The sequence below is a fragment of the Choristoneura fumiferana genome, chromosome 6 (assembly GCF_025370935.1).
Source record: "Choristoneura fumiferana chromosome 6, NRCan_CFum_1, whole genome shotgun sequence".
NCBI classification, from domain to species: Eukaryota; Metazoa; Arthropoda; class Insecta; order Lepidoptera; family Tortricidae; genus Choristoneura; species Choristoneura fumiferana.
Genome location: NC_133477.1, coordinates 11719490 through 11742899, shown reverse-complemented (window position 1 = coordinate 11742899; position 23410 = coordinate 11719490). Strand labels below are relative to the sequence as shown.

General features: G+C 38.0%; 1 protein-coding gene across 2 annotated transcripts in view; it reads right to left on the bottom strand.

Moving 5' to 3' along the window:
• LOC141429080 (uncharacterized) overlaps positions 1 to 23410 on the bottom strand; it is a 155183-nt gene that overhangs the window by 88007 nt on the left and 43766 nt on the right. For both annotated transcript variants that reach the window (XM_074089263.1, XM_074089264.1), the window contains exon 2: positions 18352 to 19005. In XM_074089263.1, coding sequence (XP_073945364.1) covers positions 18352 to 18959 — 608 coding nt within the window. In that variant the 5' untranslated portion in view covers positions 18960 to 19005. The remainder of the gene's footprint in view (positions 1 to 18351; positions 19006 to 23410) is intronic.

Here is a 23410-nt window from a genome sequence, read left to right as displayed (position 1 = left end):
TGAAATTTCGTAACCTTAACACAGCCTAGTTCGGTTGAAACCGCTATCAGTAAGAATACGTGACACAATCCCTTAAGTTAGGCACTTTGTTAACAAAACACTTAACGTAAATGAAAGTGTTTAATGTTCTATTGTGTAACCTTACCTATTTGACCGAATAATGCCTACAATGGCATATATGTTGCATTACGTGGCTCTTTAATCGTTTTTCTTTATTCTATCTACGTAGTCTTACGTAATTTTAACTGATACGATTATATGCTATGTCATAAAGTAACACTGGCATTTGGTCTACTAATTATATTTCAAGAGGAAATTCTACCTACTGATTATACTACTACTATTCTAATTCTACTAATATTTGAATTTACGGCAAGCAGTCAATTAAATTACGAATATGAGACGACATTTACTTTAAACAACTGTTTTAGATACCATCGTCATCGTCAACATAAACATCAAATTTATAGTTGCTCATAAACATCTGAACACGACTATATTGTCAATCTCGTAAATGTGTGTTCACACTTCAGATATTTTTGACCACCCAAATAGTTCTGATGTTAATAATGACGGCCGTACTAGGCACTATTTATTTTAATATCTAATACAAATTATGAACAACATTTATTAAACTTTCTTTAATGAGGAATTCCCTACACAGCAGCGTATAATTTTCATCGTAATTAAAGGCTTTACCGTCTCATTTTGCCATTGTTTAATTGCGTATCTAATTAAGTGTGTAATGAAAGAATCATCCATAATGAGCTGTAGCGAGAGGAGCGTACAATATAATGTTATCAAAATGACTCATTAACTTCAAGACAAAGCAAATGTTTGATCACAAGCCAGAGTTATAGATACTGTCATCAATCGCCATTGTAATTGGACAGCGAACGTTTGTGATAAAATACGATTAAAGTTAGACTTATGCTGAAAAGTTACTTCACATCATTGTAAACCATATATGCCTACTCAAATTCGTTAAGAGAAGTCTCTTCGTTTCATTCTCCATACAAATGTAGTCCCGGTCTCATTTCAAAACTAGGCAACAGAAATAGATGAAGTTTTGTAAGTATGGACTAGACGTAATTATCTATACCTGTGGTTTTTCAGATTTTCATATAAATGTGTAATATCAGAATTACAGGAGCTCAAAAGTCGTCAAAAAAAAGATGTCAACTTTGCACGAGAATAACGGACTAATAAAGTATTTTTACAAAAATCGAAAAAAACAGACAATATAATGAATATCTTGATTGTATAATATCATTGATTTCTGTGCTATACTTTTCGTATAATATGAGGACAACGAAACCCAAAATTCAACCGCCCGAATCAAAAAAAGCCTACAGCTATCTCGATATAAATTACGGACGTCGTTACGGAAGGCATGGGGGGGGTGGCTACGAGCGCTTATATCACGAGCGATAAAGACAGCAATATCCCAAACGAACAAATAACGCGGCCGCGCGGCCGGCAGGGAAAGTTCTCTTACCATTTATTGTAAAAAAAATCCGGTCATAAGACTTCATGCAGGGTCCTTTCGGGGAGTAACCACCAAGATGGTTGTTCTCTCTCTCCGCTTGGAAAATTTAAATAAAAAAGATTGTTTTTTTTTAAATCTTTTTGTATTTTTTTTCAATTCCAAATTTTTTGTTACTTTTACGGTCATCCCGTAAAACCCATATCGAAAATACAAACTGACTGCTTAAGTGACTAAATAAGAAAACAAACAAGCTGATATGTGTGGTGCATAGGAGAAATTCGTGTCTGTATCAGTGTCCAGCTGTGGTGTAGCGGTATAGCACGCGGCTCGGAATGCCGAGGACCTGGGTTCGATTCCCAGCGCTGGTCTTATTTTTCTGGTTTTTCTATGCATCTATATTTCAGTGTGTATTTTCGATATGAAATAAACAACGCAAATGCAACTTCAGTTTAACCTACATCAAAACCTCCACCAATAACACTAATTCTCCGCAACTTTGGTTTGGTCTGGTTTCGTTGGGTTTGGTAATGTTGGTATACTTTTAAACTTCGGTTTACATTAAATAATCTAGAGGTGGCCTCATTAGAAGCAAGTGCAATCATTATTAAACGGATAAAATTCCAATCTTCGTCGATAGTAGTTACTTTAAACGCCAAAATGTCAGCAAAAAACAGCTTAAATTAATTGAGTTAATTGTCAATATATCCACAATGGATAGTAACTTTGCAGTGAATGTTTATATCGCGTGCCATCTGTCCACCGACACGGAACGCTCATTAGCCGAGCAACGAAACTAACATGTATGTAGCGTGCCTCGCTCTATTATCCTGACGAAATCTTTATATCCAATACTGCACTTAGTTAATCCAATAAATTTTCACGCTTGCGATGTGATGTAATAGTTTTCGTTCTGCCAATTCGACACATACATATATAACTAGACACAGACTAGACACTAGCTAGTTTAACTCGTGTAGTGTACTCGTGGATTCTGATTTTGGACGTATGAAAAGTACTCGTAAATTCGTGTACCCCAATGATTGTCTGGAAGAGATCACTTTTAAGCGATAAGACCACTTATTATTGTCTACCCTGAACTTTGAGTAAAAGTAAAAAAATATACTGATTTGTGGTGTGCAATAAAGAATATTTGTGTTGTATTGTAAATTGAGTTTTTATTAAAATATGAAAACCAGACACGTTAAACTCTCGTGCAGAGCGTTCCGTGTGTAAACATAGGGAAATATTATATCTATCTAATACCTTGAACGAGCAATTCTTGTATTTTTTTTTATTCTACTGGATGGCAAACGAGCAAGTGGGTCTCCTGATGGTAAGAGATCACCACCGCCTATAAACATCTGCAACACCAGGGATATTGCAGATGCGTTGCCAACCTAGAGGCCTAAGATGGGATACCTCAAGTGCCAGTAATTTCACCGGCTGTCTTACTCTCCACGCCGAAACACAACAGCGCAAGCACTGCTGCTTCACGGCAGGATTAGCGAGCAAGATGGTGCTAGCAATCTGGGCGGACCTTGCACAAGGTCCTACCACCTGCCTATATACATATATATATAATCAGAATCTCGGAAACGGCTCCATCGATTTCTATGAAATTTAGTATGTGAGGGTTTTCGGGGATGACAAATCGATCTAGCTTGGTCTTATCTCTGGGAAAACGCTGATTGTCGAGTTTTAGCCCAAGCAAAGCTCGATCGCCCAGGTACTGCTAATTTAAATACGTACCGTGTATCGCACAGACGTAGCTATTTTATTTATTTATTTATTTATTTCTAATAAACATTACATCTATCATTACAGTTACCCAATACGATAGAGTAGCAAGCTCCTTATAAATTTAAAGTATATACCTAATTACATTTTATACGTACTTACCTACTACGTTTTGCACGTTTGATATCAGTGTGGCAAGATCAGAGGTTTTAGGCACTAGTATAGATGAATGCAAAGAAACAAATCGTAACAGTCTGAGCAAAACCACTTATAAATTCCCTGTACAAAATTAAAGCGATAATTTTTTCGAACTCTACCTACTTTCTACAAAATAAAACTATTGGTTTTCTAGTCCAAACAGCGACTAAACTCACAATACACGACATTAGTGTAATTACGTCAAAAAGATTCATTCGGTTCAATAGAAATTCGATTAGTTGACAAATCGCAGCGTCAGTGGCCGTAGAAGGAACCTAGATTCGACGTCGGCACTTTCACCTTGAGGCAACCGACAGCCGACCGCAATCACGACACTTCTCACACGTAGCTTGTATCTACAGCTTTGATTCTGTCGAGAAAGAAATCCAGAACGTCGCGTCACTTTTGTAAACGTTACTTTAAGCAAAATTGCCTACTAAGAGCCACTTTTTATCATTCGTATTTTAGGGTAAAGGCATTAGAAGTAACTTAGCTATATTGTGAGTTTAGCCGCTCCGTAGCGGCTATTTCTAATTATTAAAATTCATACGGTTTAATCACATCGATTATAAAGGATTGGAATATGATCTGTAGAATATTTTGCCAACCAATATCAATACATTTATTTGTCGGGTTTGTCTCACCCGTATTCATTTTAGTTTCGGAGTATGTTACAAAAACTGATTATGTTGTAACGCCCCACAATGCTATTGCTAAATATCACATTAGAGTGTAATGTATCTCATAAAATACATCATTTTCCATTGTAGCGTTATATAAAATCCCAAGCAATTTGTAACAAAACAATATCTACGTTAGGATTTCACAACGCACGACCACAGCGACCAGTGCTCTATGCTGCGCCAGCGGCGAAGCTTGCGCAACTCTAAGGTCAAACAACCGAATCAACTAGTCATTGGCATATGGTGCTAATAGATTCTGAACAAACCCAGATACTGTGATTTTTCATGGTCTTTGATCGTGGCACAGAGATCGGGAGTACCTGCTGAGTTTTAAGAGTTATACACATTTATGTGTATAGCCGCATTCCAAATAAAGCAGGTAAAAGACTATTTTGGGGTAAAACAATTTAAATTTAGACCGAGGGTTTCGAGGTAACGGGTGCGGACGGACGGACAATGCTTTCGCAAATTGGATTGCATCGCCTCGAGGACGGTCGAAGTCGGTCCGTAATTGGCTCGACTTGCTCAGCCAAGATCCAAGCTAGAACACAATCTTGAGCTGAACAACATGATCTAAATACACAAGAAACTATATTCAAATTTTAATGCACTCGTCATGTGTTATTTTGATGCAAAGAACAATAATTGAAACTAAAACACTCTGATTTATAATAGTGGCTGATGGAATTCTAAATAACGATTAAGTCAATCCACTTTCGTTTACTTACTTTAGTTTCCAATATAGAGTTTTTTCTAGCGAGTTTGGCGCAAGTCCCGTGCCATTAGGATGTTGGCAAGGAGCCAGCACAGCGCGAGGTGTATGTTTATTTGTAAGCTTAACATTCAAGGAAGTGTGGAATCTTGGAATAGAACTCCGCTTTAGTACGGAATGATCGTTCGTAGGGATACGGAGTTTTATGCACGCGTTTTTCTATTGATTGTGAGAAAATTATGCAGGATGAACAGTTCCGGCTCATTTTAATGTCTCATCAGCAAATGGGGCGCGAGAGGCTTTCATTTCCCGACTAAAATACGTTGAATCAGCTAAAATGTTTCTGAATGTGTTGTATTCATGTATTGGCATTTACATAGCTGGCGGAACCAATTTTTCAACGTGCAAGGTAAACAAACTACAAGTAAAGGCTAGACTTTATAAAAAGTCCTTACTAATCGCCGTAGTGCGATTTGTGTTGTAAGATAAGATAAGATCGTCGTATCCTACGATAAGAGCCACAATTACAAAATGCTCACTTTTCAGGAGAAGCATTTTTGTGTTTCTTTCAAAATATAAGTAGCGAATTGATAATTTTGCAATTAAATAATGTGTATTAGGGTTCTAGGGTTCTGTTAAAACAAAATTTATGTTCTTAATGATACATTATAGATAGATTTTGTCCTTTAAATCCTTTTTCGTCGGACTAAATGAGTTTTAAAGGGCCATAAGCTACGTTGCGCCTTTTATCGTCGAAAAGTTCGAGGCCACAACTACCATTAGGACCAAATTGTAGTTGTTAAAATATTTGCGTTTCAACATTTTTTTAATTTTAGTATTTTTTTTGTAATACAGAAAGAAGTGGCAAATAAGAAAAATATTTTATTTTTATTTTCTAAGATTTTTTAAATCATAAAGCGTAGGTACGTAGCCACAGTAATTCTCTAAAATAAAACAAGTCCCATTTAAGGAAGCAAGTGAAACTAAAAAAAAACATACTTAAAATAAATATTTAACTTCTGAAACTCAAAATATTCTTTACGCTCTTAATATAAAAATAAAATTGCACATTATTATTTACTCAGTCTTCAGTACTCATTGGGGATCTTTCCTTATTCTTTCTCATCGTCTGTATCACCCGCAGCAGCAACAAATCCTTTCTCATGAGTTAACGTTATAAAAAAGTCATGAAATTCTTCAGGTTTTTTTTTATTTTATTTTTTGATTGATACTAAGATACTTGTCTTTATTCACTTTTATAGGGTCCGTGCTTACACTTGCAATATTTGTAACTACACTCCTTGTCCCTCTATTCACCTTTTATTATATAAGTCGTTATTGTTTCTAGTCTTCGCGAAAATCGTAACTAAGTATATTAATTTAACTTAATATTGTAAATCTGTTTTAAAAAAATATATATATACCTCGTTGAGTTTCTTGCCGGATTCTTCTCAGCAGAGGTTTTTCCGAACCGGTGGTAGATTTTTTTTGACATTCATAAGTGCTTGTTATAGCCTAAATTGAATAAAGATATTTTGACTTTGACTTTGACTTTGAATTGGTAATAGGGACCAAATATTGGACAGTGTAAGTTAAGAAAATAAAGATTAACTACATTTCTTTAAAGACAACGTTTCATTATTTCTTAATGTGGTGGAAGATTTTTTTTGACATTCATAAGTGCTTGTTATAGCCTAAATTGAATAAAGAAATTTTGACTTTGACTTTGAATATTTACAGACTGTTACCGACAACAATAGCGGGCTTGATGTTTAAGCAAACCAAGTTAATCGCAGCGCAGATTTTTGTCAGAACTACAACACATAAATAGAAGACAAATTGATGAAGACTGAATTTTAAATAAAACTCAGATGCATTAAAAAGCAGTAGCCGTCATTGTACAAATTAAACGAAAAAAAAAAATGTTGGTGATATAATTTTGGAAACACACCGAAGTTTTTGTCAACTTGAAAACCTTCAACTTCTCGCTACTACCTATACCTACTGAATTATTTTTGCATAATGTCACCGTCGAAGAAAAAATTACGAATAATTTCTTCTCTCTGCATAACTATATCATCTAGAACATCATCGGTTTCTTTTTGTTTTTCTACAAGGATAAAATTTTCAAACTGACACGGAATTGAGCTAAACTTTAAAATTGTCTTTTAATCATTGCACATTCTACATTTTCGCCAGTTTTTTCTTCGGTGATGTCATCAGGCGAAAACAATTCAGCAGTAGCGGGACGTTAAACGTTTTCAAGTTGAAAAAACTTCGGTGTTGCTCCTGGAAAATTTTCAAAATTATATCACCAATATTTTTTATCGTTTTATTTAAAATTCGGTCTTCATCAATTTGTCTTCTATTTATGTGTTGTAGCTCTGAAAAAATCTGCGATTAATTTGGTTTGTTTCAACATCAAACCCGCTGTTGTTGTCGATGACAGTCTGTAAATACTGAAACGATGTCTTTAAAAAAATATCAATATTTATTTTCTAATCTTAGGTAATCTTTATTTTCTTAACTTACGTACACTGTCTAAAATATGGTCCCGATTGTTAAACAAATAATCTCGATCTTGTTCTTTTCAGGTTCTACGTGAGACTTCTCGTTTTATTTTTTCTGTAAATAGTTAGAAATTTAAAAGCACAGGCAAAACATTATTAATAATAAAACAGTACAGAAACCATACCGAATTTTATAAAAAACCATAAGAGAATAATATTCTAGCCTATTGGCCGACTGACAAGAAATTAGAAGGTAAATAGATATAAGAATGCCAAAATATACAGCGAAAAAGGCCTCAAGTGCCATAAGTACCCAAAAATCAGACATGCAAAATCACACCTTCAAAATAATTATTGTTATCAAAAAGCAATTATGTTTATTCTATGAAGCCGCAATGTTAGTAAACTACCCAAATATATCTTTAAAAAGCGAATAATTAAGCAATAATTCAACAAAATATAATTCGTACATAGAAAAAGGACACTACCGAAATTGTGGCCACACATTTGCTATACAAATAAAATTGAGCTATTACGCGATAGAAGACCGCAGTAGCCGTTCGGGCTTTATTCTAGGTAATAGTAACCACTTCATTAAATTGTGTGAATTACTTCATTAAACTATATAAATATATAAATAAGTAACCTAAAAAAATAAATAATACAAAAGTAAACCTTAAATAAGTAATAAATAGAATCTGAATAGTGAAAAAACTTTATAAATCAATTTCGCTAAATTTACTTGGTGTTTACTTCTTTTGTTCAGCCCCATCCTATGTAACTATTTTCACTAGTGTAAGTCCTCGACAATTCGTTTTATAGTTTTCATTGTCAATTAACGAAAAAATAGATGATCTTACAAATGAAATAACCATTACGAATGCACGCCACTCTCCCGGCGCTGTCCGCCGAGTACCGCAGAAACGGCGCTTGCGCCCCTCGTCGCGCCCGCGTATCTCCTTTTTGCACGGCGAATAAGGACAGCAGCGTATTTCTGGCTTTACTCCGCGTTAGAAGTGAGACATACGTAATTATGGCTTTTTAAAATTATTTTTTTACTATTAATAAAAAATATTAAAATTATAATTTTAAGTTATAAAGATGTATCTTGACGTGTAGAATTCAATTTTACAATAAAAACTAAAAGCCCCTATGGTGATAGTGGCTCTTATCGTAGGATACGACGAGATAATTTATTCAATAATTTGCAGTAGAAAATAACAATAAATACAATGTTTTACCAAATTCTATGTAATTGTATGTATGTTTGTGACCGTAAACATGAGTGATCAAATTGGATTTACTTTGACAGTTTTTAAATTAACTATAAAATCGATATTGTCCATATGAGGTGAATATTTGTCATGTCGATGAAAAGAAAATTGTCGAGTTTAAGGCGTCGACAAAAACAACTTTTAAAAGTCGCCTTGCCGCTCAAAATCACTACGATTGACGGTACCTTATTTAGATGACGTGATTGCATGTTCGTCATCTTTACTACTGTTATAAATGCAAAAGTAACTCTGCCTGTCTGTCTTTTTCTAATTCAGATGAGAACCTGGGAATTTTTATCCCGAAAAATTGCATTGTTACAGTGTGATAACGCAAAACAAATTCTCCGCAGATGAAGCCGTGGAGAACAGTTACCTATTGAATAAGAACAAAAAGTAAATGAGGGAATGATCATTTTAAAAGACTACCTGGAATACCGTCGACTGGCATCGCCTATGTGTTGGTGGGTGATCTAGAAATGTGACAATCGTTTGCGGATGCGCGCAGCCCACTTCCCACCGCGTAGTGTTTCGCGCGATATTGACCGACAAACGTTTGGAGGACGGCCTTGTTTACGGCACAATCTGGCGAAATTCACCCGCGAATTTGAATTGTGACGTGTGGTGTTGAAAGTTGTGACGGTTTCGCTTTTGCCGTACCCATCAACATACTATTAAGACGATAACTGAATATTATAGTACTGAAGTTAATACGCATGACATCTGTCTTATTTATTTGATAAGAGAATTACAGAATAGTAGTACAATCACGATACAAAAGTTGAATTGTAGTCAGAACGACGTTTAGGTACCTACGTATAAAGGTAGACTTCCGAGAAGAGCGGCTCCGGCGTCGACAGTAACGCGGCGATAGAGCGATAGTTTTTTGCAGTACGGAAACGTATGAACTAACGTTCGAACGCAGCGACAGTGTCGCCGACGATAGTGACGCTGCGTTCGAACGTTAGTTCATACGTTTCCGTACTGCAAAATACTATCGCTCTATCGCCGCGTTACTGTCGCTGCGTTAGCGACGCCGGAGCCGCTCTACTCATTTAAGCTACAAGTAGCCGGCGACGTTGTCTGGACGGATAAGACCTTTTAGAGCCCATGCAGCTAGTTATATAAGGGGGGTGCTATAAGTTTGACCGCAATGTGTGTCTGTTTGTCTGTGGCACCGTAGCTCTTAAACCGGTGGACCGATTTGAATGCGGTTTTTTTATTTGAAAGCAGGTTTTCTAGCAATGGTTCTTAAGTATGTTTTATCATAATCGGTTTAGCCGTTTTTGAGATATTGAACGTTTTCCAACTTTTTGTTGGTTGGGTTATACTTAGTTTCATTAAGTGCATTTTAACTTTAATTCTATTTGTGTCCAATTTAATATGATCTTTTTATTAATTGCTGCCGTCGTTAAAGCCCAACTACTAGCAACTAGTCAGCACTAATTAATAAAGTTTAATTTCCTTTAATATTTTAGTCCTCACCTCAGCATTGCTAACAAAATAATAGAAACGAAAATAAATTTTTATCTACCTCGTTCTATTTGCGTGGTTAAACAATAATAGAGTTTTGAATGTTTGAAAACCGTTGAATAAATAAAATAAATGGTATACCTTTACTTGCCCGAATTTCATGTGCTACAATATTCAACCGCCATAATATTTGTTCTTATAAATTCATTGTTTACCATATTATTCAAATGACAGAATCTTTGTTTCCCATAAAAATAATTTCTATAATTTCATTTTTCATAATCATTGTAATCCATAAGTATCACATGCCATAGTATCATTTGCCATCCATGTAAATGGTGATTATCGACGTCACATCAAACAAGCCTTTGAATTAGGTACATTTTACCCACAAAGGTTTGGTTAGGTTAGGTTAGGTTAGTACGAGTATTTGTACGTATTTTGTACGTATTTGTACGAGCGAGCGAAGTGAGCGAGCAAGACGGTTCGGAGCAGAAGCGACTCGGATAGGTTAGGTTTAGAAGGCTACGGCGTTTAGCCTTCGATGTTAGGTTTTTTTTTATAGCAGCCCGGATAATAAAGAAAATAGATAGATTAGCAATAGGAAAAAGCTATTTTAATCAATAATCGCAATGTAAGTTGTCAATAACACTATTTAATATGGCGTTTGAATATTCTATTAAATAATATTATTGCACTTAATAATATGGAAAACAATACGTATTGCATTCGTATCATTATGGCATTTAATTTTAGGGAAAATAAGAATATATCAAATAAATTTTCTAGTAACCGAAACATTCGGGCAAATTAAGTTTCGGGCATATGAACTTCGGACAAATGAAATTATAGCATATAACTTTCGGGCAAACAATAGATAACCAAAATAAGCAAAGCTTGTACTATGGATACTAGACAACTTATAAACATACTTAAATAGATAAATACATACTTAAATACATTATATTAAGACGCGATTAACGTTCAATTTCCTAAAATGAAAACCCATAAAAAAGTATAAAGCGTGTGACAATTTCATTATTTTTATAATTAGACTAGGTACATTTTGCTTCCATATATACCTACCTGCTATAATATTATTGATTAGTTTAAAATCTTTGTTTCGTTCAATTTTAATAAATCGTGAAATAAGATGAAATGAGTTTTTGTGTGAATAAAGTATGATTAATTAACAGGTATAGGTAACTTGACATGACAAGATTGACGGAGCACCGCTAGGCAGAGCTTCTATTTCTGTGTCGGCCTCGATACGATTGCGACAGTGAAAAACCCTAATCTATTTACTTAGACATAACAAACCACTACCTATCGTTCCCTTTTTTATTTTAAAGGTTTATTTGTCTTTAAGGCAGCAATTTTTGATATTTGCGTATGTTATTATATCGCTATAGATTACTAGCTATGGATAGTACATACACCTCTATGTTTTTATTCTTAGGGTATTAGGTACTTGTCATAACTAGCCAAGTAAAGCCATGCGTTGTAAGTTACGGTTGTATTATAAGACCTGTCATAAAAAAATGACAAAATTAAGCCCAATTTAAAAAGAAATACTTATTCGTTGCTCTACCTACAATGCCTCGAAATGTAATGCAACTTGCACGATTTTTGACGGTCCTAACTCGGCTTTATATTTTATAATACTGAAAACTTTCAAAGAGATTCAATGGTTTTCGTAATAGGTACGTGTGCTGATATCTGCCTACAGCCGGCCGGGCAGCCTACATGCAACTTTCCACCATGTGCGCGCAAACCAGTTCCCCGGCACGACCACACAAGTACACCTACACTGACTTAAAATTAACCAATACTACGTACCTCGTTTATATGCAGTATCCTACTAATTGATAGCAATTTATTTTTAACCGACTTCAAAAAAGGAGGAGGTTCTATGTTCCAATGAATGTAAATTACTTTTTTTTATGTATGTTCACCGATTACTTAGTCCATTGTGGACCCATTTTCAAAATTCTTCTTCTTTTTTTATTCGAAGAAGTAATCTTCTGAGGTGGTCCCATTGTCACCAAGTCAAGATCTGATGATGGGATCCTAGGGAAATCGAGGGCATACCTCAAATTTTATAGGCCATCTATAGCAATTTTGGCATTTTTAGCATTAAAGGGCAACACACACAGAGAGCGGGCGCGGGTCGGGTCGTGTCCGCCGCGGGAGCCGCGCGGTTCGTTGTATTCACACAGAGCGCGGGTCGGACCCGCGACGGGCCCGCAGCGGCTATCAATGTTGCCAGTTTAGTGACTTTATCCCTAGAAGTGACGGCTTTTGCTTAAATATTAGCGACCAAAAAAAAGTTTTGACTAAAAAAATGGTTTATCTGGCGACTTTTGGAGTACAAATGAAAACAGTTCTAGAACCAATAATAAGAATAAGAATAATTTTATTTTCTCAAACATGCTCGGAAATGTATGCGTTAATGTCACGAAATGGAGACATGAAGCTTCTCATTTATGGCTCCCTACCACCTCCCTACATAACTTCTTGGCCTAGGCCATGAAGTATGTATGAAAATCCATTATTGTCCGCTGCTCTTACTTTTTAAATTTGCTTACTAAGATTAAACTGACAAAGGAAAAATTACGAACAGCCAACCACCACTACTCTGTAAGCATTTGCGATAGTGCGATGCGATGCGATGTGATATATGGATGTATGGATAGATGGATGGATGGATGGACGGACGGACGGACGGACGGACGGACGGATGAATGGATGGACGGACGGATGGATGGACGGGCGGACGGACGGACGGACGGACGGACGGATGGATGGACGGACGGACGGACGGACGGGCGGACGGACGGACGGATGGATGGACGGACGAACGGACGGACGGACAGATGGATGTATGGATGGATGGACGGACGGACGGACGGATGGATGGACGGACAGACGGACGGATGGATGGATGGACGGGCGGACGGGCGGACGGACGGACGGACGGACGGACGGATGGATGGACGGACGGACGGACGGACGGGCGGACGGACGGACGGATGGATGGACGGACGAACGGACGGACGGACAGATGGATGTATGGATGGATGGACGGACGGACGGACAGATGGATAGACGGATGGATGGATGGATGGATGGACGGACGGATGGATGGACGGACGGATGGATGGATGGATGGATGGACGGATGGATGGATGGATGGACGGATGGATGGGACGGACCGACGGACGGACGGATGGATGGATGTATGAAATATTTCCTCACATTGTTTGAGAAAAGCACTATACAAACCTCGTCCAGAACAGGGATTGCTGGACTCGTTTTATCCGGCCTCGTCTACGACTCGGCCGTCTACCCCGAACTCGTCCATCAATCCCTTACTTCATGGCCTCTGCAGTAATGTACTATTTCTCAAACATGCTCGGAAATGTATGCGTTAATGCGATGGATGGATGGATGGATTTATGGATGGATGGATGAAATATTTCCTCACATTGTTTGAGAAAAGCACTATACAAGCCTCGGCCAGAACAGGGATTGCTGGACTCGTTTTATTCTACCCCGAACTCGTCCCTTACTTCATGGCCTCTGCAGTAATGTACTATTAGTAATAAAGTTACACTATCTACGTAAACTTATAATGGATACATTTTTGTCAACTCGACACAGAATTATTACAGTACCGCGAGATATATGTGGTTAACAAAAAAGTAAAACCGACTCCAAACAAATAAAAAAAATAACAATAAATGGAACCGACTACAAAACCCTTCAAAATATTTTCCTAGGTGTACCTACTAGCTCGAAGTCGGTGCTTCAGCACGAGCCAGCATAAATAATCGAAATAAAAAAAACCGACACGCTCTTGGCCGGTTTTTGTTTATTACTTCATCACGTCTAAACCACTGAACCGATTTAGATGAAATTTGGTATACATATAGTTGTAGTCACAGAGATGGACATAGTATAGTTTTATCCCGGAAAATTTGTATAGTTTCTGCGGGATACATTGTATACCGAATTTCATCTAAATCGGTTCAGCGATTTTGACGTGATGATGATGGCTGATGAAGTAATAAATAAACAGACTTACAAACTTTCGCATTCATAATATTAGTGGGATGGGATTAAAAGTAAGTGTTTTTTTATAATGTTGTTCGACAGTCAACGTCATAAATAAGTGATCACTTTTTAGGTATAGGTACCTTGTCGCTTTCAGTCGTTACACAATTTCGTATGGCTTATCAAACATGACGTTAAAGTGCCAAGGTACAAAAGTGATCTCTTATTTATTACGTTGACTGTACCTACACAATATGTCATTAATTCATTATAATATTTATCTAATTAGTTATCAACATTTTTTTTCACGTAACCCAACCTTTCAGACCGCCAGTGCCCTGTTGCCTGGTAAAATTAATTATATCGGAAATTAAAAGATCGATAATCGATACTATCGACCGTTTCAACGCGATATTGTCGATAACTAGTTGTTTCCTTCAACTTCGTCTGTAAAGAATACAATTCAATTCAATATTTATTCATGAACAATACAGTGATTGTGTTTGAACTTACATAATACATGCACTTAATAATAGAATTATTATTTTTATTGGATTAGGAATTTATTGCTATCCTGCGTTAACTATATCTTAATGGTGATTTTCCAACGGCAAGGCGAGACGAGAATTGAAATTTGCATGCATTCTCGCGCGCCCGCCGCGAGTAGCCGCGGGCCGCCGCGGGCGCTGCCATACAAATTTCAATTCTTGTGTCACCTCGTCTTTTCTCTCTATGTGTTATTCCAGACGTCCAGCTCATCCCTATCCCGTGGAAATATCGGGATAATATAATAAAATTAAAAGGAAAAACCTTTTTAAAAACAAGGTTTTATTAGAAAACTAAAAAGGAAAAATTAATTTAAGTTACATGTATGTACCTACTAATTAAATACTCGTCATTATAAGAAAGCGTGTGTAGATAGTTAAAGTTCTAGAGACTGAATATGGATACTTAAATTACTGGCACTTGAGGTATCCCATCTTAGGCCTCTAGGTTGGCAACGCATCTGCAATACCCCTAGTGTTGCTGATGTTTATGGGCGGTGGTGATCTCTTACCATCAGGAGACCCTCTTGCTCGTTTTCCATCCAGTCGAATAAAAAACAATATATATTTCTCCTTTTTAGTTCATTTATTTTTTCTAATAAAAGCTTGTTTTGAAAAAGGTTTTTATGGTTCCGGAGCCAAAATGGCAAAAACGCAACCCTTATAGTTTCGCCATGTCTGTCTGTCTGTCTGTCTGACCGTCTGCGGCTTTGCTCAGGGACTATCAATGCTAGAGAGCTGTTATTTTGCACGGATATATATGTAAACTATGCTGACAAAATGGTACAATAAAAAATAAAAAAATAAAAAATTTTTTAGGCTACCTCCGATAGACGTAATGGGGGTGATTTTTTTCTCATCCAACCCTATAATGTGGCCAGTGTGGGGTATCATTGGATAGGTCTTTTTTTCGTTTCAGTAATTTGTTTGCGAAATATTCAACTTTAAACTTGGGAGATTCCGTATAAAATACGAAATCCTTAGAAAAATATTACTTAATTTTGTCGTAATGGCTACGGAACCCTATTTTGGGCGTGTCCGATAGGCTCTTGGTCGGTTTTTTTCTTTTAATTTTGTTTTTAACTATTTAGAGGGTCGCATATTCACCCCGACCAAAGTACTCATCAAGACGAATCAAACGAGCCCAAACTCGATGCGGTTGCGTTATTTAATTACCGGATTCCTATGGTTACCTTCCAGCTCCATCATCAGATCAGCTTCATGACATAATAATAATGCATTGTCATCCGATTTACACATGCATGCTAAATTTCAGCTCAATCGGATGCCGGCAAGTGGGTCAAATTTAAATTGCAAGTTTTTGGTAAAAAAAAAAACATTTTTAATAAAAGCTTTTTTTTGTGACTGTACTTTTTGTTGACAGTCTTGCAACCACACAAACTACATTTGCATACCATATTTCAAGTCGATGCTATTAACCGTTGAAGAGTTCCGTGCTGCGGAGACGATCCTGGCTGAACTACCAGGATGTCACTACCAGATTATTGTATTGTTACACAATTTACATAAGTATTCCAAATTTCAAGTCAATCTGACTACTGGAAGTGGTCAAAATATACTTGCAGAATTTGACTACAGACGGACAGACAGACAACGGGACAGGTGAAACTAAATAAAAGGTTGTAAAAAGTAGCCTTTATGTTATTCCAGCTATCTACGTACCAAATGTCATTGAAATGCTGTTTTAGTGTGAAGGAGTAACAAACAAACACACACACACACACACACACACACACACACACACGCACACAAACTTTCGCATTTATAATATTTACTTATATATAGTACTTGTCAATTTAATTAGCTGTACATGGCTGACAATTATATTTTTATTAGAAAGTTAACAGTGTGGATTTTACTTTATTATTTAAATTTATGTAATGGTTAAGTTACAGAAATAGCGTATCTTTAACTTCCCTTAAAAAAAAAAGCCTGGGTGCCGGTAGCCCAGTAACACACTGTAGATAGGCAATGCTAATATATCAATACTGTGGAGTCAAAGTTATCGATACTATCAAAAATTCGATATATCGTTGCAACCCTACCTGTCAAAGGACGCCGCGTGCGAAGGTAAAGCCATAAATCGCACGCGGCATCCTTTGACAGAGGCGGCGCGTGTCAAAGCGGCGGCGCGATACAAACACCGGCCATTTGCCGCTCGGCACGGCTGCCAAATTAGGGGTTTTCCCCTCAAATTTAGGGGTAAATAACTGGGATGGGGTATTTTTAAGGATTTTTGGGAAGTTTTGCTTTTTATATTTATTTTGTATTTCTTATATTTCACATTATTTCTTGATATTTGCACGGATATATAATGAAAACTATCCCGACAAAATGATACTTGTACAATGAAAAATTAAAAAAAAAAATTTTGTGGGTACCTCCCATAGACGTAAAGTAGAGATTTTTTGTATGTAAGTAAGCCGATGGGTGGAAAATTAAAAAAAAAACTGAATGGTAAGTATATCAAACTTACAATCCTGCCTGATGTCATTATACGACATGTTGCTGTGTGTGTAATCATTCACTTCAATTCTTGTGGCACTACCTATACTAACATGTTTTAGGGGGATTTCCAATTAATTATAGCAATTTTAGGGGTTTTAACTTAAGTTTTAGGGATAAATATTTTTGAGAGTTGGTAACTCTGCGCTCGGCCCGCGCGCTGTTTGTGACGACGGGCGACGGGCGCGGGCCCGCGCACGACCCGCGCCCGCGCCCGCGTTCTGTGTGAAGGCTTCCATATACCGCCATGCAAATACGCCCGTCGCGGGCCCGCGCACGACCCGCGCCCGCTCTCTGTGTGTGTTGCCCTTAAGATAAGCATTTTTGTTTTAAAACTAGTTACTTTTTGTAGCTTGTATTGTCAGGTAGCAGGGATCTTTTTAAATGTACAAAACTACTCATATCTTTATACATAATAGCTTTTTATTACATCCCAAACTCTATCTATCAAGACATGCATTGCAACGTCGAAACTGGCAACGTCTAAAAGAGAAAATGTGAACATTTCACGTGGACAATATTGCACATGACAAAATAAGTTACATAATACAATGCAAAACTAATCCACGCATGTAAAACGAACGTTCGGTTTTGCATTTTAGCGCACGACTTGTTATAGCACTATCCCGGGGCACGCTAACAAAAGACTTCAACGAACACACGCGAAGACGATCTCCTTATCTATCTAGTACCTATAGTCTATGACGACCGCTACGCTACGGTTACGAGAAGATTTATGTTGTATTCATGCGCAGTACTGTATAGGAACGTATCTCGATCTTTGTTCCGGCTTTGTGTACATGCGAGTCCGCCTTTCTCCAAAGCCGTAAGTTCAACCTGACCGACTAATGAGCAACTTTGTACAATCGCGTATCAACGATAAAATGTGAGCCATCAAAACGTCTGTAGCGAATAATATTGTTATTAAGAGTGTAGAAATGTACTTTGTCTAAGTAGAAGAGGCTACACAAACAATACAACTACACCTACCCTCATTACACCTATGGCAAACTGCATACCTGATCCAAAAAGCACAAGTGCACTCCCTTCATATGTGAACTTGTGCTATTTTTCTTTTAGGAGCAGATTTGCAATTATGCCTTTTGAAATAATGGCGGCAGAATGTGAAATATCAAAGAAAGTATTCGCACCTGAGTGGGATGGGCTGGAAGGGGAACCGATGCGCAGGAGGATGCGGAGCAATGATGGGCGCGGGCGGCGGCACGGGCACCGGCAGGGGGTGCTGCGGCGGAGGCAGCGGCAGCGGCAGCGGCGGCGGCGGCAGCGTGCTGTACGGCGGCGGTGGCACGCTCTCCAGCTCGGGCACCCGCGGCGCCCGCGCGCGCCGGGTCCTGCGCCGCCGTGCCGGCTCTTCCGTCTGGCACTCCGCGCTCGCTACACTCCGCTCCCGCTCCGTCTGCACCGCACTGTTTACATTACAACTGACAGGCGCATCCTGCACTTGCACTATGACACTGGACACGTTCCGATCTTCGGCCGGGACTCGCACCGAGACCGCCTCGGCCGGTACGGGCAGCCGCATCTCGTGGCGGGGGATCGAGCGTGACGGCGCGCGCGCATGACGACCGCCGCTCGGCGACTGAGCGCCCCCTCTCTCTGCCAGGGCTCCGTCGGTGCGGGAGCGCGCGAGGGGCGGCGAGCGGCACTCGTACGGCTGCCATAGCAGCGCGGAGAGCGCCTCGGCGGCGGACAGCGGCGGCCCGGGCAGCGTGCTCAGCGCCAGCGCGCCGCCGCTCATCCCGCCCGCGCCCGCCACCCGCCGCCGGCGCCGGCGCCGCTTCTACCTGCACCACGAAAACAATGCAAACTATTAAACACTTCAATTCCAATTTAGGAAAAGCCGGCTCCATTAAACTGCACTTAATTTTTGACAACTGCAGGTAATAGATAGACATGTCAAAGATTCGTTTTTCTTAAATTAGTCAAACCGGGGTAGAATAGAATAAGGTTTTACTGCCTTAGCACTGATAAAACTCAACGATTCGTAAAGAATTACAATAAGTACTATGTATTTACTTCATAAATTAATACCCCTTGAAGTTAGGAATAAGTTGGCCTTTGTGCACGTATTTTAAATTTTAACGTTTATCAATTTTGGGTATCTTTCATTATTTTTGTGCAATAAAGGGTTTCCATACATACATTACCTTAGATGAATGATGGTCTCGCGCGTTGGCGAGCGAGCGCGCGAGACCAATCATTCATCTAAGATACATTACATACGTATCTACACACACAGGTACAAATATTTCTTCAGTCTACCCGCGGTGTTATGTATAATGCATGCAGCTAGGTCGAAATATCGAGAGCCTATTAAAACTTGTCACGGTCAACACAAAATCATAATTTACTTAGGTGAATTTAACAACAACGTGACAAAAGTGAAAATCTTGAAAGTGATGTATACAGTTGAAAACAGGGACCACAACCGTCATTACGGAAATGAGCTTGGAGGATCGTTTTCCAAAAAGACCTGAATACTTTCTCCAAGGATACTCTTCCCGAAGAATACTCTCCACACCATTATCCTCACTTTTGATGCTGTCACGTCGTGACAATGCTATCACTATTATTTTTCTGAAGAAGTTACTGCAGAAGAGATCTTCGAATTCGGTACTTGAGTTATTTTAGGCAAAGTCGCTGACAGCGAGTAAACGACGAATACATTTCGGTGCGCGGTGCAGATAAATCAATCGGCACTGCAATTGGGGCGACGACGGGGACGAAGCTCTGAGGCGTGCCATCGTCACAGACGATATAAACAAACAGACAGCCTCCAACACTTGAAAATATAAATACTTTTTCATAAGCAGAAAGCTACTGAAAGTATGTATCTAAGTTATCTTCACCCCCCCTTGAGAATTTTAATAGATAGATATTCAATGGTGGACAGTCCGCCGGCCTGGTCGGATGACATCTGGCAGTCAGCTGTTAAACTATGGATGAGACTGGCAAAGTGGCGTGAAAATGAAGAGGTCCAGCAGTGGGGCTGATTTGATTGATTCTATGGACTTTTTTGTCCGCTCACTTCTATTATACTTACCTAATAAACGAAATTAGAAAACCACATGACATTATTAAGGATGATCAAGTTTCTTAAATTATTTTCGATATCTTGTTTGCTGCAGTTATGGCACAATTACAATGATAAAAGAACGTATAACAAGGGAAATACTCGTATTTGAACAACTGAAACTGTTTCGAAACGCTAGAAAATGAATATGTATGTAATGAAAAACAATAAAGAGCCGATACTAGATTTCCTTAGTTTCCATGTAACTGACTTAACGAAAGACAAAACTTAACATAAAATAATGCAATAATTTGAAATTGGTATTTTGTAAATAAATATAAATACAATTATATAAGAATAATTTTTCTAATTTGGTTAGGGCTGTAGGATAGGATTTGTCACCCTTCGGGTACGGAACCCTAAAATCGAACCACGCTCTAAAATTAAGATACAATGGACGCGATTCTACGTGCACGTCAGCTAAATAGTCTCAATCTAAATTTTCTAAATTTTAATTATAATTTAGACGGCGGATTTAACGAGTGCTATTCCAGAAAGTCAAGCTGACTAAATTTTGCCGGATTTTATACGTATTCTAAAATTTCTAAATTAAATTGAGTGTGTTGCTACTTGGAAAAAATAAGTGAGCGAATGAATGAATGAAATCTGTAAAGAGTATAGGATTTTCTCAAATAATTTGCTAAAATTTGAGTGGGCAACACTTAAAAAAAGGCTTCTATCCGTCTTTTAAATTACAATGACGTAAAAGTAAAATGCCCTTCAAGGTGATGGTGCATATTGCTGCTCCTCCAAACAGCAGCATCATGGGTTGAGCCCGGACAATTTGGGTTGACGCTGGTGATCCGACCAGTGGCATCGCACACCACTTGACTATTAATGCTATAAAACCCTTTTCTGTCAAAGAAAATATTACTTGGGGCTCTTGGGTGGTTATTTGGGGGATTTAGTATAGGTACCTATGTGACTCCTATCTACCGCACCCAGTGTATACGGCATTCCAAAATGGGTCTGAAACTCCTGCATTGCCCTCTCTTTCTCCAGTCTAGTCACTGGGAACTTGATCCACAGAGGGGTCAATCTTTCGATTATTATAGGACAAACAGCTGCCAGACTGCGGCTTATGGTTGGTTGGCTTTGAGCTAGAATATAAATTTCTGCCACAGCAGTTTGGCAGCTGCCGTCCCGGCTCGTAGCGCATCCCCTGCACACAGTGTCCACTACGTTTTTTTTTTTTTTTTTTATACGAATGGAAGGCAAACGAGCAAGTGGGTCTCCTGATGGTAAGAGATCACCACCATTACGTGTCAGCCCATGTCCCGCGACAGCCTAAACAATTTTCTGAACTTCCACTCGGACCGGTCAAACGTGTCGGACTGATCTCGCAACCTCTTTAAATAATTTTTTTCACCCTCACCCTCGCCATACTCCTTCTCTTCGGCCACCACAGCAGCAATCACATATTCTTCATCCATTTCTAATGGATAATATAATACAATACGATACAATACAAATATCTCTATTGCACACCACAAATCAGTACAGTAATTTAAAAAATACAAAAATGTATGGCAGACAATAGGCGGTCTTATTGCTTAAAAGCGATCTCTTGCAGACAACCAATTATTAAAGAAACTAATATAAGTAAATGAAATATGTATGGAATTGATCCAGCACAACTTGATTTTTTTCTAATCTTATTTTAAAAGGGACTATTTTAGTCGCCGCTAAAATTAGCCAGTTTAGCTTGACTTTTGCTTAAAAAGGACATGCAAAGAATAGCATTTGAGCAGCTAAATCTAAATTGAATAGGCCAGCCTAATTTCTCATACATCGACTCCATATTGAATACCGCTGTTGTAAGACAGATTTTTAATTCTAATTACCTCCAAAGCGTTATGCTACGATGAGGGCATCATTCCAATGCATAATATTGTACATAATGTGTTACGTACACTAGATCCGAGCGGATCAGAACATTTCCGCTTCTGTTATATCACACCACCGACCAAGGACTTTCTAACTTCATGTTTTGTTTACGCGAGTATTAACTGCGTGACCCACATTTTGACATGTCAACTCACTTCAAACTTATGCACCGACTGAACCGACACATTCGTTTGGCACATTATACCTCCACTCGTGCCACTGTGTAAGTGTTGGTGAAGTCCCCTAGGTCTCCACGGCTATTTACTTTACTTATTAAGACCCAACAGACTTAAAGGACATTGCACTACTTAGTAGGGGTACTGTAATCCTGAGTAATAGGATTAGTTATAGGTACGTAATAGGTTTCATAGCAACTGATTTCTCAAATATCATATTTACTTACCCACTTTGAATATTTTGGGTCATTCGTACTGTTTTAAATAACTAAGTAGGTATTGTAATTAAATGAGATCGATTGAAAACTTCTGGATATAAAAGTACCGATTACATATATTAGCTATAATTTACGAATGTATTTATCACGTAACTGTTTCATAATCTAGAAAATGTTATCTATGCTAACCGCAACTTTTATACGACCAGGCACTTCCTAAATTATGAGCTGACACAAACTTTGCATATTGTATTATAATGTCTGATACTTTACATTATGCATAATATTGACTGACTTCCCATGTTTGAGGTTCGACTTCAGTAAGTTTAATATGAAAATCAAAGGATATTGCTGTCAGTGTTTAAGTAGGTTCTTTCATAGCGTACGGTTCACTGCTTTCTTTCATTACGTAACTCTTGAACGCCTTTTATTCTAACGTTCAAGATGCTTCGCTTCCACTTCCTTTTTTAAACTCATGCTCGAGTTATTCAGAACCTTTAGTAACTGTGTGTAATCAATAATAAAAATCATAGCCAGATTATCTTATTGGCATTATGGCAGTTTTGAAAAGATAAATCACGTTTAGACCGTTTTAAGATTTAGACCTACTTCAAAAGGATAAAATGGATGGAACTCTTATAGGACCTCTCACGTATCTGTCTTTTACAGCCAATTTTCCCCGGAACTACTGAACCGTTAAGTTGAAAATTAAAACGTGTGGCATATCAAAATGATAGAGCTTGTTGTGAAAATCTCAAATAAATACATAGGCATAGATATTTTCATTTTAACCTAAATACTCAGTTTTAAAGTTATTTAAGAAAATAGACTAAAA